The following is a 15,196-nucleotide window of genomic DNA, read 5'->3' as shown; positions in this document are numbered from 1 at the left end:
TAGTGTGCCCATTGGGTTTTAAAATATGGTACTGTAGACAACAAAAAAAGGACATGAGAATAGATATATTTCTGTAAACTGCTAATTTAACTGCTTGATTAATCTTCTTAATGACTATGTTTACTTTGACCACACAGGAAAAGGGCAGAGACAGACTCTAGAAAGAGCAGCATACCCAACAGCAAGGAGATTCCTTCCCACCACCCCACAGATCCTGTGGAGCTGCGGCGCCTTAATTTTCAAACTCCAGGTAAGATGCAAAGCACTCTTCTTTTTTAGTTCTGTGAACTGCGCAATATTTGCCTGTGACCTGGTTGCTGTTGTATGATATAAATTAGATGAAGAATGCTGAAATAATAAATTCAGAAACCACGTGGGTGCCACCCCCTTGGTCACTTCTCTTCCCCTACCATCACATCAGCTACACACACACACACACACACAGACAGACAGGAAAAGAATGCATGCACACAGGAACTTCACTTTTCCAAGGACTTTGGATAAACGTTGGATCTAGTAGAACGAATCTGAGCCTTGAAGTGCATATAGAATTGAAAGAGGAAGTGGGGGGAAAGGTAACCACCTTCATCATTTCATGGCCATGAGGCAGTGAGTGGAGGTGGGGAAGCTCAGATCTTTCGTAGGTGATAGGGGAAGATACTGAGGGTGCCATTGTGCCTGTGGACACCAGATTAGTAATTCCTGAATTAATTTAATTCAATTGTCAATTAATTCCTGATTTTGATTACTGAAGACAATCATCCCTCCCACCTCCCAGTTTTCTTTACTTTTTTTTCGTTCGCTAAAATCAATCACTGAAATTACCTTCACAAGTTATACATCATTCATTTGGGGCTCATGCTGGGGAATTGCACCAAACTGATATTACTTCTTTCGCAACAGTCGTTTTTTAAAAACAAACAAACAAACAATTACTGTGGGCTATTATAGAAATAGTCAGCTGGTGACCATTGTGTGCTTCTTCCTGCCAATTGCTGTGTTTCACGGGCAAGGATACGGTCCCATCTTAACTTTGATTTGAAACTAGTTTCAAGCCCTGGTTTAAAATCCTGTTTGAGATGTAAACCCTGATTAGTTTTAACCCCATGGTTTATGGCGATGGCAATGCAACCCTTAATCATATACAAGAGCAGCAGGGAAAAAAAGCAAGGAGATGGGTAAAGGCTTGAGATAAAAGGAAATGTGTGGACAAAGTGTGCTTGATTAAGGGATAGGCTATGTTTGCTGCACTGCTGGTACGTAGAAATAGCTTTCTGACCATATATTGTAAGTAATGCCTTCTGTACTTAATTATTAGTATAGGATTTAACTATATCATGCTCTTACCAGAACTCTGCTGTGACCTAGTTCTTTTTCTAAGGGTCAGTTCACTCATGCATGTTCATCACTCCATGGTTGCAACACTGAATGATGGCTTGCTTGTGTGTAACAACCATAACAGATCAAAGTCTACAGGAGGGACTTTCATGTCACATTACATCAAATCAAGCACAGTACTTCTGAATGGAAGCAGTTCCCATATTCATTTGTGAGTCATGGATGAAAGAAAGATTCAAAGATTTACAGTCATGTGTGAATTCACCCTAAGAGTAATATTTAAGAAAAGTAATGGGGATGGTCTTACCTTTCATGGCTTCTTTATTTAAGTAGTTCAGCAGCATTTTCAGAAAAGCTATTTGTTTGCCTGGGCAGTTTGCTTAGGCTTATCTCTGTGTTTCTTTCATTTGGCACCACTAAATACCATGGACTGCGAAAAAGACAAATAATTGGGTGTTTGAACAACTTAAACCAGAACTGTCACTAGAAGCTAAAATGATGAAACTGAGGTTATCATACTTTGGACACATAATGAGAAGACATGATTCACTAGAAAAGACAATAATGCTGGGAAAAACAGAAGGGAGTAGAAAAAGAGGAATGCCAAACAAGAGATGGATTGATTCCATAAAGGAAGCCACAGACCTGAACTTACAAGATCTGAACAGGGTGGTTCACGACAGATGCTCTTGGAGGTCGCTGATTCATAGGGTCGCCATAAGTCATAATCGACTTGAAGGCACATAACAACAACAAATAACTTCAGTGAAAAAGACAAAGAGAGAGTGAGAGAAGTTAGAATTAAGGGTCTGATCCATTGTGTCTGTGCTAGTAGAAAGGTGCAAAGTTGTAGAAGCATGAGCATGCACCTACAGTAAGCACACTAATACCCATGAAGTTAATTAATGCCACATATACAAGGTCACTCTAGGTTAAATCATCCAGAATACATTGCATTGCCTTTTTAAGCGCACATCCCCACTGAAATATGTTAAAAGAATGAGAAAAATCTTGCCCCTCCTCTTTTTTTCTGATTTATACCTTATATCATACCAGATTTTCTTTAACATATTCCACCCCCATTTGGAATATAAAAAAGCAGTGAAAACATTTCAGACGAAAAGAAGAGCAAAGAGAGAAAGTAGACAAGATTGCAACACATTCTTTTTTAAAACGCATTACGCATGCCCAAGGAGGTTTCAGAGGGAGACTGGGATTACTACAGCTTTGTGTTAAAAGTAATTTTCCATTCTTACCTTCATTCCCTAAACTCCTACGTAATGATTTTCAAACTGGCAATGAATCTAACACAATAACTTCTCCTTCAGTCCTCCTTCATCCACAATGACCCTGATTGCATGTAATGATAAGCCAAATCATGGTTTAGTGCAAATGTGTAGGTTCCTGAAGTGAACGTTATAGCTGCTGTTCTCCTCATCCTGTCCTGCTGCTCTGTGGTACATGGGGCTAGTCCATGGTTTGGCTTAGCATTATGTCTGAACCTGGGGTTGTGCTTTGTGTTGCTTCAGACAAAGCACAAGCTGTAGCCAAGTCTCATTCGCACTATGCCATGGTTTGGCTTAACGTTATGTGTGAACTGGACCACTGAAATAACTATTGGTGGAAAGGGCAGATGGCAAACTGATTTTGATACCTCTTTTAAAAAGTACGTGACGTTATGAATTTCTTTTCAAGTGATGTGCTTGCAAAAACTGACAATATATTTTAATTATTCAGATCAATGCATACAGGAATCATGTAAAGATGGATATAAGTACTGGGATAGGCTACTACTAAAGAGCAATTGAAATGTTTTAATATTACAAAGGCTGTAATTTAGTTTAAGATTAAAGGAGCAAAAACATTTTTAAAAGGCAAGATTCATTTAAAATATCTAAAATACATTTTGTTAATTAGAAAAAAATACAAACAGGTAATTTCTTCTTGAGTTTATAGACTCACTGTAGTTCAAAACATTTAGTAACATTTAGGGAAAAGGCAAATAATTAAATGCTAGAACAAATTAAACCAGAACTATCACTGAAGCTAAAATGATGAAACTGAGGTTATAATACTTTGGACACATAATGAGAAGACATGATTCACTAGAAAAGACAATAATGCTGGGAAAAACAGCAGAGAGTAGAAAAAGAGGAAGGCCAAACAAGAGATGGATTGATTCCATAAAGGAAGCCACAGACCTGAACTTACAAGATCTGAACAGGGTGGTTCATGACAGATGTCTTGAGGTCACTGATTTAAGTCGTAATCGACTTGAAGGCACATAACACACACACAGGAACAAAATACCTCTTGACTATAGCCTTAGTTAGACAGCATATCTGCTTGAAATAAACATGGGGTGGTCAGGATTGCACTCCTTGACCCTGCCCCTTAACTCCGCACAGTTATCATATAGAGATTATATGCACACAAAGGCCTGGTTTGAATGTAATCCTAAAATATGGTGTATTTTAGCCATGATTACTTGAACAAGCCAAGAACTGGCTAACTGATGTGCAAAAAAAGTTCATCTAATGTTGGGTTTGTTGTCCCTCACCTTCTCTATGAATACTTCTATATCATAGCCATTTGTGTTACCTGAGAACTGGCAAAATGTCACCACATCACCAGTTGTCTTACCATTGGCTCAGGACACAAATGGGACAAGGAACATGTCTGCTCTCCTACTCAAAGATTTTCTGCACATCCTCAAGTGAAAAACAGTACTAAAGCATCCCTCCCTTCCCCCATTTGTAAATATTCCCATGAAGGTTTGCTAGCTCTTTTTGTCAACCCATTCTGCCTCACCATCCTGATCAAAAGCCCTTCCACTGTGGCCACTCTTTCAATACAGACAAACTTTTTTATTCAGTACTGAAACATTACTGGTGAACAAGCAGAATAACAGCTGTTAGAATGGAAAATGGAGAATTCTTCTAGAAACAGTTTCAGCAAAAAGTATGTCCATCATTAGAGATGGAAAAAAGGGCACATGGTCCCTTTAAGTTCCCCCAAAAGACTGCTATGGTGTTAGGCAGATGAACTGGGGAGGGAGACGTTGTCAGAGAGAACCTAACCTATTTGTTAGGTTGATTAGTTAATTGACTTTTAGACCACTTTATAGGCAGTGTAGCTTGCAACCATCCAACAATAAAATCATTAAACATTTAGAATCCATTTCATTTCAAGAGGGACATCTGTTGCTTATCCCTTGATAAAATTGTTGCTCATTAAAAAGCCAAACAGCTGAGATTAGTCTGCTTATACCAGGGATGAGTCTAGTCAGGTTTGGACGTACAAACAACGTTAAACTAAATAAACCATGGTTTATTGTTAGCTTTACCAATCTGTCAGTGCATGGGCACCTATAGGGTGAAATGGAATGCTGTTGTCCCACTTGAGGAACTTATTTTGATCCACTAATTCAAGAGATGGGAAGATAATTTTCTCTGATTTCCCCCTTCCCACTGTACCACCTTTTTAATGTTCTGGTGGATTCTTCAACCTTCTGGAACAGATTCTCAGGTAGCACAGGGGCTGCAGTGGAAATTGGTAGAAAAATCACATCCTTCCTCTTTTGTTAACAGATGGCTTCAGTGGATCAAACACTATTCCATGAGAAGGACAGTAGCATTGAATTTTACCCATTATAAATATGCTTAGCTGTAAACCATAAGGCTGGTTCACTTCCATTTATGATCTGTGCAGAACCCAGTCTGCTGCAACTACACTGTTCCTTGATTGTAGAAACTAGAAACAATATTTCCACAGTCTTAGAAATACTTCCCATTGGCTATATTTATGAAAAACCATCTTTACTCTGAAGCTTCTATATGTATTGTTGTATGCAAGAGAGACCACTCAAAGGAAGTAAACAGACAAACCACATACACTCAGTGAGTTGTGAGCAAATCATTGTTTTTCAGACATAGTGCCTTATGTATGCAACAGTTGTTGTGAGGCACTTAAGGCACAAATTGTGAAGTTATGTGCTCTTAACCTGAAGGATAAGTTAGATTGGTATTTGGAAATCAATACATAACTGGAAAATCAGTACATATTTTTATAGAACAATCTTAATATTTTTATATTTTAATATAATATAGAATTCCATATTATTTTATAGTATTTACAATATGACTTCAGTGTTACCTTCATAACATCTAATTAAATAATGAGTGTACTGATCCTATATGAAGCCAGTTTTTAGACCACATGGATACAACTATTGTTTCATTTAGGCCGGGGATGGGGAGCTTGCAGTTCTTCAGATGCTGGTTGGTCTCAGTCTCCTTCACCCCCATTGGCTATGCTGGCTGGGGCTGATTGAAGCTATAGCTTAATAACAGCTGGAGGACCACAGATTCTGCATCCCTAATAGGAATATAAAAGACAAACACAGCCTTATCGGCATAGTTGATAATTTACAAAGGACCAAATTTAAATTTGGTGTCACTCCACTGAAGCAAAATATATTGAAGATTGCTTCTTGACAAATTGTGTTTCATACAATTGTGCACTTACGCATTTGCGCCCATATGGCAGAAAGTGGGTCATATTTGTGCCAAATTTTATATGACAATATGAAAATGTCCAGTTTCCCAGCAGCATAAGTGTTCCAGTTAATACGTCCATCACAAGTTAGTAGGTGACAAAAAAACTTTTATTTCTTTTTTTGCTGTTCTTCAGTAGCCTTCCCAGAAAAGCAAATCAGAAATGTTCCAAAATTAAACTTGGTAAAAAACCAAATGGAAATAAAGTAAAACTTTTACAACATGTTTAAATGAGTAAAATCTACATAAAGGACTTTGGCTTTAAAGAATTGAAATAATGATTTTAAGCCTTTTGAGAATGTATCTTCATAGATCCCAAGCTCCAGGACATCTCCCAATTTGCTTGTCATTTAGGGGAATAGGATTTAGACATTCCTAGAAACTGACTCTCTGCTCATCCTCATTGAAGCAGCAAATGTGACACACTAGGAAGTGATTTATATGACTTGGTTGTAATTAAACTTTTATTTCATTAAGGGTGCAATCCAGCTGACCTTCCTGCAGCTCCCTCGCTGCACTAGCAGGCTCCCAGCACTCCCGGGCTCTGCTGGCAGCAGCACTGTGCCGTGGCTGAGCCTCAGTGCCAACAGGAGCCTGCCAGCACTGCCAGAGGTCCTCCAGGGACGGCTAGCCAGGCAGGCGGAAGCCAGTGAAAACCCTGAAAATGACATTCAAGGGGCAGAGCCATGGGGGGGGCAAATTATGCGAGATCCTGCTTGGATTTGGAGTCCTCCCCTAGGTTCCGATCTGCCCAGAAACTCTACTTGCCAAAAGGCCGGCACAGAACAAAAATTGTAATGGCTGTCTATGGGGAGCACTTATTCCCCGGTAGGCTGATTTATGAGAGCTGGCTTCTTCCTTCCCACTCATGCTCAGCCAGGCCAAGTGGGAAGTAAATGCTGTGGAGCTTTCCCCCAGGTCCTCCTCCACAGCTTTTCACCATTTGGATTGCTCTGTAAGGCTCACTGTCTTCTAAAAAGGATACCTAGAACACAAAACAGTCTAACATTATTGTGTAGGAATTTATTTACCAGATATTTTCAAAGTGAGGATAGTACCTATGCCTTTCAGGAGAGAACACAACAAAGAAAAATAAATCTGTTTTTGAAACACAATAAAATATCCAAATAAGCATTTGCTGAATCGGGTTGCCAGGTGTCCAGTTTTTGCCCGGAGACTACAGATTTCAGGGGCCTCTCTGGGTTAGTCACCTTAATCTCTGGACTCTCAGTCTTAATTAAAAAAAAAGTTTCTAGGTAGTCTTGTTCACAAGATATACACCAAAACGTTTGCCCCCCACAACTTCTGTTAAACAGCTCATAACTGGTTACTCTAACCCTACCCTTTCAGGTTTGTAGCCAATAAGTCAGGGCTGTGATTTGTTGACCTCTAGGCAGTGCCTAGATCCCATTGCAATGCCAGAAAATGGTTGTTTTTTCCTGTTTATCTGAAAATCTCATAAATTGAGTAAGTATATAGATTTCGGCTTATATAAATAATTCTTCATACTGCTTATAAGTCATGCTTATATAAATATTTCTTCATACTGTGTCCCAATAAGTATTTCATTTCACACTATGGTTGTAGATTATTATTTCCTCTTCATTTTAAGTGTGCCCTTCTTCCTTGTGGTGGTCATGGTTCCCCTCTGTTGTTTTCATCCTGAGGGGCAGATAGGCTGAGAAGTGGTGAGTACCCCATGGTCACCCAGTACACTTTATAGATCATTCCAATTTTGAAAAATTAATTAAAACAATTTACATGCAGGCAAAGTTTATGAAGTAGATCCACACCATACATATAAAGCACATCCAACTCGAATTAAAAGTGCATGACTTCTCCTAAAGAATCATAGAAAGTGCTTAAAATGTGTGTTGAATGTACTTTAAATGAATGGTATGGATCTGCCCTAGGTATGAGTAATTCCTTCTGTAAACCCCTTTCAGATTTTTTACAATAAAGTAGTATATAAATGTTGTAAATAAAATACATAAATAAATTTTAGAGTCACTGTGGCCCTTGGGTCTCCTTCCACTTTTAGGAACAAAGGAATGTACCTTATACCGACACATGCCATTTGATACCATCTAGCTCAGTACTGATGACATGGACTAGCATTGGCTCTCCAGGATTCCAGGCAATAGTAATAGTCTTTTCCAGAAATTGAATTTTGGACCTTTGCATGCAAACCATATGGCCTGCCACTGAGCTACAGCCCTTTCCCTGGTTAAAGAAGTATCTTTTAAAATTGTCCTTTTCAATTCACTAATAAATGCATATCATACCTAGGGCAGAGCCACACCATTCATTTAAAGCACATTCAACACACATTTGAAGTACATGAATCCCACCACAGAATCATGGGAAGTGTAGTTTGTTAAAAGTGGTGGGAACTATAACTGTGAGGGTGAAGCTAGACTTCCCAGGATTCTTTAGGGGAAGTCATGTGCTTTAAATGAAGAAATATTTATATAAGCATGACTGTCAAAGATGTTTATTATTTACACAACCTGTAAAGATATTTGTAGTGCAGTCCTATGTTTGTTTACTCAGAAGCAAGTCCCAATGTATTCAATAGGGCTTACTCAAACAGAGAAGCGTGCACAGAACTGCAGCCTCAGGTGATAACGAACACTCACCCAACCCAAAATTCAGAATCATGCCACTTTAAGCTGTTTTGCAACTGTTTATACTTTTTTATGGTTATTGGATTTTAAAGGGATTTATTTCTTATTGTGAGCTGCCTTGGTTTCCAATCTGCATTCCTACCTCACAGAGGGTTCTTGGGAAGTCTCCATATACACACACACTGGAGATGTAAAAATACATAGACCCCCATATAGTAGTTTATTGTCCAAATGAGTTGGTCATTGCAGAACATTTTTAAATAAAATCAGTATTAGTTTCCTACATAATAAAAGCAGTGATATCTATGTAAACCCTGCCTAATTGCTTTAAAAATAGAACTGGAGGAGGAAAGAAAGATTTATAACACAAGCAAAATCCTTTGCTCGCTCAAAAGTCCCATTAATTTACAGCACAATCCTAACCATGTCTACCCAAAAGTAAGTCCTATTGGATTCAATGGGGTTTACTCTGGGTATGTGGGATTAGCATTGCAGCTTTACTCCCAGAAAAGCAAGTATTGGATTAAAGCTTCATATTGGGAAGGTTGTCAAAACACTGCCATCTTCAATAGCCCAGATAAATTTAAACTTGTTTGACTCATGAACACAAGAGGGGAAAAAAGACTTTTGGTATTGTTGAAAACTATATGCTTACTATATACTTATGAGATTTTCAGATAAACAGGAAAAAACAATAGTTTTCTACTTTTGCAATGGAGTCTAAGTACTGCATGGAGGCTCAGAAATCCCTTGTCAATCACAACCCTGACTTCACTTATTGGCTACAAATCTGAAAGGGCAGAGTTAGAGCAGCCAGCTAAGAGATCATTTCGCGGAAGTTGCAGGTCAGGCGGCTGACATTTTGGTATATATCTTGAGAACCAGACTACCTAGAAACTTAATTTTCTTTTTAAATGAAAGCTGTGAGTCTGGAGATTAAGCTGACTCACCTGGAGACCCAGAGAGGACCCCAAAAATCCAGAGTCTCCAGATGAAAACCAGACATCTTGCAACCCTAGTTAGGAATCTTGACTTGTTGGATGCTGGGTTTTCTGTCCTCCCTGTTATGGTTGGTATGGTATTGCATTTTTGAAGTCATCACTGTTCTTTGTTTTTCTTTTCTATTTGCATTTCATTTATTTTTAATCTCACTCCCTTACATCCATAGAAGCAACAACAGTGGCTCCATGCGCTCAGCTCAACCCCCTTAAACCCACTGATGGTGCACTTTGTTGGTTGCATGACAATAATGGTAAAAGAGAGTTCACATATTTGGAAGTGTGGCTGCTGTTCCCAAGCTGTTGCCTGTGAAGGTAGACCAAACCATGTGTGTTTTCTCTCTGTCAATTATTACTCATTGGAATTGGGTTGGCTGTCAAAGTGTATTTATAGCAGCCCACAGGGTAGACAGAAAACAGTAGAGAATCTTCTTACGCTTACTCACTTCTCAAACCTCTTTCTGAAGTGAAGGGTCAAATCTGTAAAGATGTTTGGAGCAGCCATGTTAAAAGGTAGGGGCAGGGCATTGCAGGCAGGGGGTTGCCAACCCTGCTTACATATGGATATCTTTGCAGAGGATCCCTAGTCAAGCTTTACCAACGGCACAATCCAAACCATATCTATTCAGAAGTAAGTCCTATTGAGTTCTATGGGTCTTAGTCCCTTAGTAAGTGTGTTTAGAATTGCAGCTTTCAGGGGCATCCATCTTTACTCCTGAGTGCTCCTATCTAACATCTCCACAACACTAGGCTCCTTTCTTCCTACAGTGGCCTTCTGGTGACTGGCCTGGCCTGAGGGCACTTAAATCCTTCTTGCCAGAATCAAGTAGGCTAGATTAAATGTTCTCTACCCTGGTGCCATCTTTTAGCTAAGATTTCCATTTTAATTTCCAATCAGAGAAATGTTTTTGTTTGATTGGTATGCACCAAGCAACTGTGGTTGATGTTTAATGTATCATGCTTAATGACATCACTGGGGCCTGCTCCTGTGACATAACATCACTCGGGCCCATCCCTGAAATCTCAGAGTTTGCAATGTTTCTGACCTGGCAACCCTAATGGAGAAAATAGATTCTCATTCACCTAAATTGCCTGTTAAATGACCAATTCTTTCAGTGCATGCCACTTTCTAGGAACTTAGAAGTGAGCAGCCTGTGGCCTGGAAGCTGCATGTAGTTCATAAGAACATAAGAACATAAGAAGAGCCTGCTGGATCAGGCCAGTGGCCCATCTAGTCCAGCATCCTGTTTTCACAGTGGCCAACCAGGTGCCTGGGGGAAGCCCGCAAGCAGGACCCGAGTGCAAGAACACTCTCCCCTCCTGAGGCTTCCAGCAACTGGTTTTCAGAAGCATGCTGCCTCTGACTAGGGTGGCAGAGCACAGCCATCATGGCTAGTAGCCATTGATAGCCCTGTCCTCCATGAATTTGTCTAATCTTCTTTTAAAGCCGTCCAAGCTGGTGGCCATTACTGCATCTTGTGGGAGCAAATTCCATAGTTTAACTATGCGCTGAGTAAAGAAGCACTTCCTTTTGTCTGTCCTGAATCTTCCAACATTCAGCTTCTTTGAATGTCCCCGAGTTCTAGTATTATGAGAGAGGGAGAAGAACTTTTCTCTATCCACTTTCTCAGTGCCATGCATAATTTTATACACTTCTATCATGTCTCCTCTGACCCGCCTTTTCTCTAAACTAAAAAGCCCCAAATGCTGCAACCTTTCCTCATAAGGGAGTCGCTCCATCCCCTTGATCATTCTGGTTGCCCTCTTCTGAACCTTTTCCAACTCGATAATATCCTTTTTGAGATGAGGCGACCAGAACTGTACACGGTATTCCAAATGCGGCCGCACCATAGATTTATACAATGGCATTATGATATCGGCTGTTTTATTTTCAATACCTTTCCTAATTATCCCTAGCATGGAATTTGCCTTTTTCACAGCAGCCGCACACTGGGTCGACATTTTCATCGTGCTGTCCACTACAACCCCGAGGTCTCTCTCCTGGTCGGTCACCGCCAGTTCAGACCCCATGAGCGCATATGTGAAATTAAGATTTTTTGCTCCAATATGCATAATTTTACACTTGTTTATATTGAATTGCATTTGCCATTTTTCTGCCCATTCATTCAGTTTGGAGAGGTCTTTTTGGAGCTCTTCGCAATCCCTTTTTGTTTTAACAACCCTGAACAATTTAGTGTCATCAGCAAACTTGGCCACTTCGCTGCTCACTCCTAATTCTAGGTCATTAATGAACAAGTTGAAAAGTACAGGTCCCAATACCGATCCTTGAGGGACTCCACTTTCTACAGCCCTCCATTGGGAGAACTGTCCGTTGATTCCTACTCTCTGCTTTCTGCTTCTTAACCAATTTCTTATCCACAAGAGGACCTCTCCTCTTATTCCATGACTGCTAAGCTTCCTCAGAAGCCTTTGGTGAGGTACCTTGTCAAACGCGTTTTGAAAGTCTAAGTACACTATGTCCACTGGATCACCTCTATCTATATGCTTGTTGACACTCTCAAAGAATTCTAATAGGTTACCGAGACAGGACTTTCCCTTGCAGAAGCCATGCTGGCTCTGCTTCAGCAAGGCTTGTTCTTCTATGTGCTTAGTTAATCTAGCTTTAATAATACTTTCTACCAGTTTTCCAGGGACAGAAGTTAAGCTAACTGGCCTGTAATTTCCGGGATCCCCTCTGGATCCCTTTTTGAAGATTGGCGTTACATTTGCCACTTTCCAGTCCTCGGGCACGGAGGAGCACCCAAGGGACAAGTTACATATTTTAGTTAGCAGATCAGCAATTTCACATTTGAGTTCTTTGAGAACTCTCGGGTGGATGCCATCCGGGCCTGGTGATTTGTCAGTTTTTATATTGTCCATTAAGCTTAGAACTTCCTCTCTCGTTACCACTATTTGTCTCAGTTCCTCAGAATCCCTTCCTGCAAATGTTAGTTCAGGTTCAGGGATCTGCCCTATATCTTCCACTGTGAAGACAGATGCAAAGAATTCATTTAGCTTCTCTGCAATCTCCTTATCGTTCTTTAGGACACCTTTGACTCCCTTATCATCCAAGGGTCCAATTGTCTCCCTAGATGGTCTCCTGCTTTGAATGTATTTATAGAATTTTTTGTTGTTGGTTTTTATGTTCTTAGCAATGTGCTCCTGAAATTCATTTTTAGCATCCCTTATTGTCTTCTTGCATTTCTTTTGCCAGAGTTTGTGTTCTTTTTTATTTTCTTCATTTGGACAAGACTTCCATTTTCTGAAGGAAGACTTTTTGCCTCTAAGAGCTTCCTTGACTTTGCTCGTTAACCATGCTGGCATTTTCTTGGCCCTGGCGGTACCTTTTCTGATCTGCGGTATGCACTCCAGTTGAGCTTCTAATATAGTGTTTTTAAACAACTTCCAAGCATTTTCGAGTGATGTGACCCTCTGGACTTTGTTTTTCAGCTTTCTTTTTACCAATCCCCTCATTTTTGTGAAGTTTCCTCTTTTGAAGTCAAATGTGACCATGTTGGATTTTCTTGGCAATTGGCCAGTTACATGTATGTTTAATTTAATAGCACTGTGGTCACTGCTCCCAATCGGTTCAACAACACTTACATCTTGCACCAGGTCCCGGTCCCCACTGAGGATTAAGTCCAGGGTTGCCATCCCTCTGGTCGGTTCCATGACTAACTGGTCTAGGGAATAGTCATTTAGAATATCTAGAAACTTTGCTTCTTTGTCATGACTGGAACACATATGCAGCCAGTCTATGTCCGGGTAGTTGAAGTCACCCATTACTACCACATTTCCTAGTTTGGATGCTTCCTCAATTTCATATCTCATCTCAAGGTCTCCCTGAGCATTTTGATCAGGGGGACGATAGATCGTTCCCAGTATTAAGTCCCTCCTGGGGCATGGTATCACCACCCACAACAATTCTGTGGAGGAGTCTGCCTCTTTTGGGGTTTCGAGCTTGCTGGATTCAATGCCTTCTTTCACGTATAGAGCGACTCCGCCACCAATACGTCCTTCCCTGTCCTTCCGATATAGTTTATATCCAGGGATAACCATATCCCACTGGTTTTCTCCATTCCACCAGGTCTCCGTTATGCTCACTATATCAATGCTCTCCTCTAAGACCAAGCACTCCAGTTCTCCCGTCTTGGTTCGCAGGCTCCTAGCATTAGGGTACAGGCACTTGTAAGCAGTGTCTCTCTTCAAGTGTCTTTGGCACTTGTGGTTAGGCCTGTGGTAATTTTGCTCTTCTGAATTTATATCCTGTGCCCCTGCTCTCACAATGCCTACTTCTAGGCCTACCCCTTTTAAAATTTCATCATTTCTTTGGTTTTTATCCCAGGGGGGAAGTTTATTCCGAACCGGACCTTTCTCAGCTCCTGTCGGGTTTCCCCCCTCAGTCAGTTTAAAAGCTGCTCTGCCACCTTTTTAATTTTAAGTGCCAGCAGTCTGGTTCCATTCTGGTTCAAGTGGAGCCCGTCCCTTTTGTACAGGCCCGGCTTGTCCCAAAATGTTCCCCAGTGCCTAACAAATCCAAACCCTTCCACCCAACACCATCGTCTCATCCACACATTGAGACTGCGAAGTTCCTGGCCCCATTTTATGTGATACCCCAATGCCTCCTGAAGCTGCCCCATTCTTCCACCCAATCTGAGTTCTTCCTTCCTGTTCATTTCCTCTTGTTTATTTTCTGGCTTTTAAAAATGTCCCTCTAACCCCCTCCACTTTCTATGAAGATGAATAACCACTGGAAGAAGCAGTATTTTTTTAATATAAAATTAAAATGATCTTTAGAAACCTTTTTTGTCATTGTATGAGAAGTCATAGGAACCCCCAAAATAATGAAAATAGTATAAAATGGAATTATAAATTGACAAAATAAGGCTGCATGTAGGGATGGGTGAGAATTTCAATTCAGTTCGCATTTCAAGCAGAATTTGTCAAATTCGTAATTTCTGAAACAATATGAGAACCAAAACACAGCCATCCTTCAAAATTTGCATTTATTAGAATTTTGGGATGCAGTTTGCCAACTAAACAACACTTACAAAAATGTATATATTAGGGGAAACTGTGCATAAAAATGAACACATGAGTGAAAATAACATGCAAAAGGTATGAAATGATGAGAAATGGCTTGCAAAAAGTGTACCTTTGTCAAAACTGCCTACAAAAATGTGTTTTTTTGGAGAAATTTGCACTAAAATGGTGGAGAATTTTCATGAGAATTTTTTTAAAAAGAAAATCGCAGATCGCTATAGAAATGTAGAGAACTGAATTTAACACTGGAAAAATGAGAAACTGAGAGAACCAAAACTGACAGATCTTTCCATCCCTAACTGCATGTAAAATAAATTATATGCAAATATAAGTAGTAGCCACTATTGTGTAATGATTACAATTGTTCATCAGAATAAATGAAGTTTCTCTCAAATGGGAGCCTCATAACTTTGCAATTATCTTTTCAAAACTATGACCATTTGTGTCTTTCTCAAAACTATGTTAATCTAGTATGATTCTTCTATAATATATTTATCAATGGATCTATACAACAAAGGGTTTATTACTCCCAAAAACTGTAGTCCAAAGATTAATTTTTCAAAATATAAAAGAAAGCGGTGACTTCATGGTACTACTCAAGAAGCTCTACTATAAAGGGTGTCTATAGCTGCCA

The 15,196-nt window shown here is 39.9% G+C and overlaps 1 protein-coding gene and 1 long non-coding RNA gene across 20 annotated transcripts in view; one reads left to right on the top strand and one right to left on the bottom strand.

Annotated features, from left to right (window-relative positions):
- Positions 1-5,710, bottom strand: part of LOC133386127 (uncharacterized) — a 29,038-nt gene extending 23,328 nt beyond the window's left edge. Inside the window, exons 1-2 of one of the 2 annotated variants that reach the window (XR_009763066.1) lie at positions 5,494-5,710; positions 1,646-1,768 (exon numbers count right to left, since the gene is read on the bottom strand). This is a non-coding gene — a long non-coding RNA (uncharacterized LOC133386127). Of the gene's footprint in view, positions 1-1,645; positions 1,769-1,993; positions 2,068-5,493 lie in introns of those variants that run through there. The other variant, XR_009763067.1, reaches the window with a different exon arrangement.
- PTPRD (protein tyrosine phosphatase receptor type D) overlaps positions 1-15,196 on the top strand; it is a 2,140,456-nt gene that overhangs the window by 1,966,307 nt on the left and 158,953 nt on the right. For all 18 annotated transcript variants that reach the window (XM_061629619.1, XM_061629614.1, XM_061629634.1 and 15 more), the window contains one exon: positions 138-250. In XM_061629619.1, coding sequence (XP_061485603.1) covers positions 138-250 — 113 coding nt within the window. The remainder of the gene's footprint in view (positions 1-137; positions 251-15,196) is intronic.

This window comes from Rhineura floridana, chromosome 1, assembly GCF_030035675.1.
Source record: "Rhineura floridana isolate rRhiFlo1 chromosome 1, rRhiFlo1.hap2, whole genome shotgun sequence".
In the NCBI taxonomy this organism is placed as follows: Eukaryota; Metazoa; Chordata; class Lepidosauria; order Squamata; family Rhineuridae; genus Rhineura; species Rhineura floridana.
The sequence above is the reverse complement of the archived record's forward strand: the minus strand, read 5'-3'. Positions and strand labels throughout refer to the sequence as shown.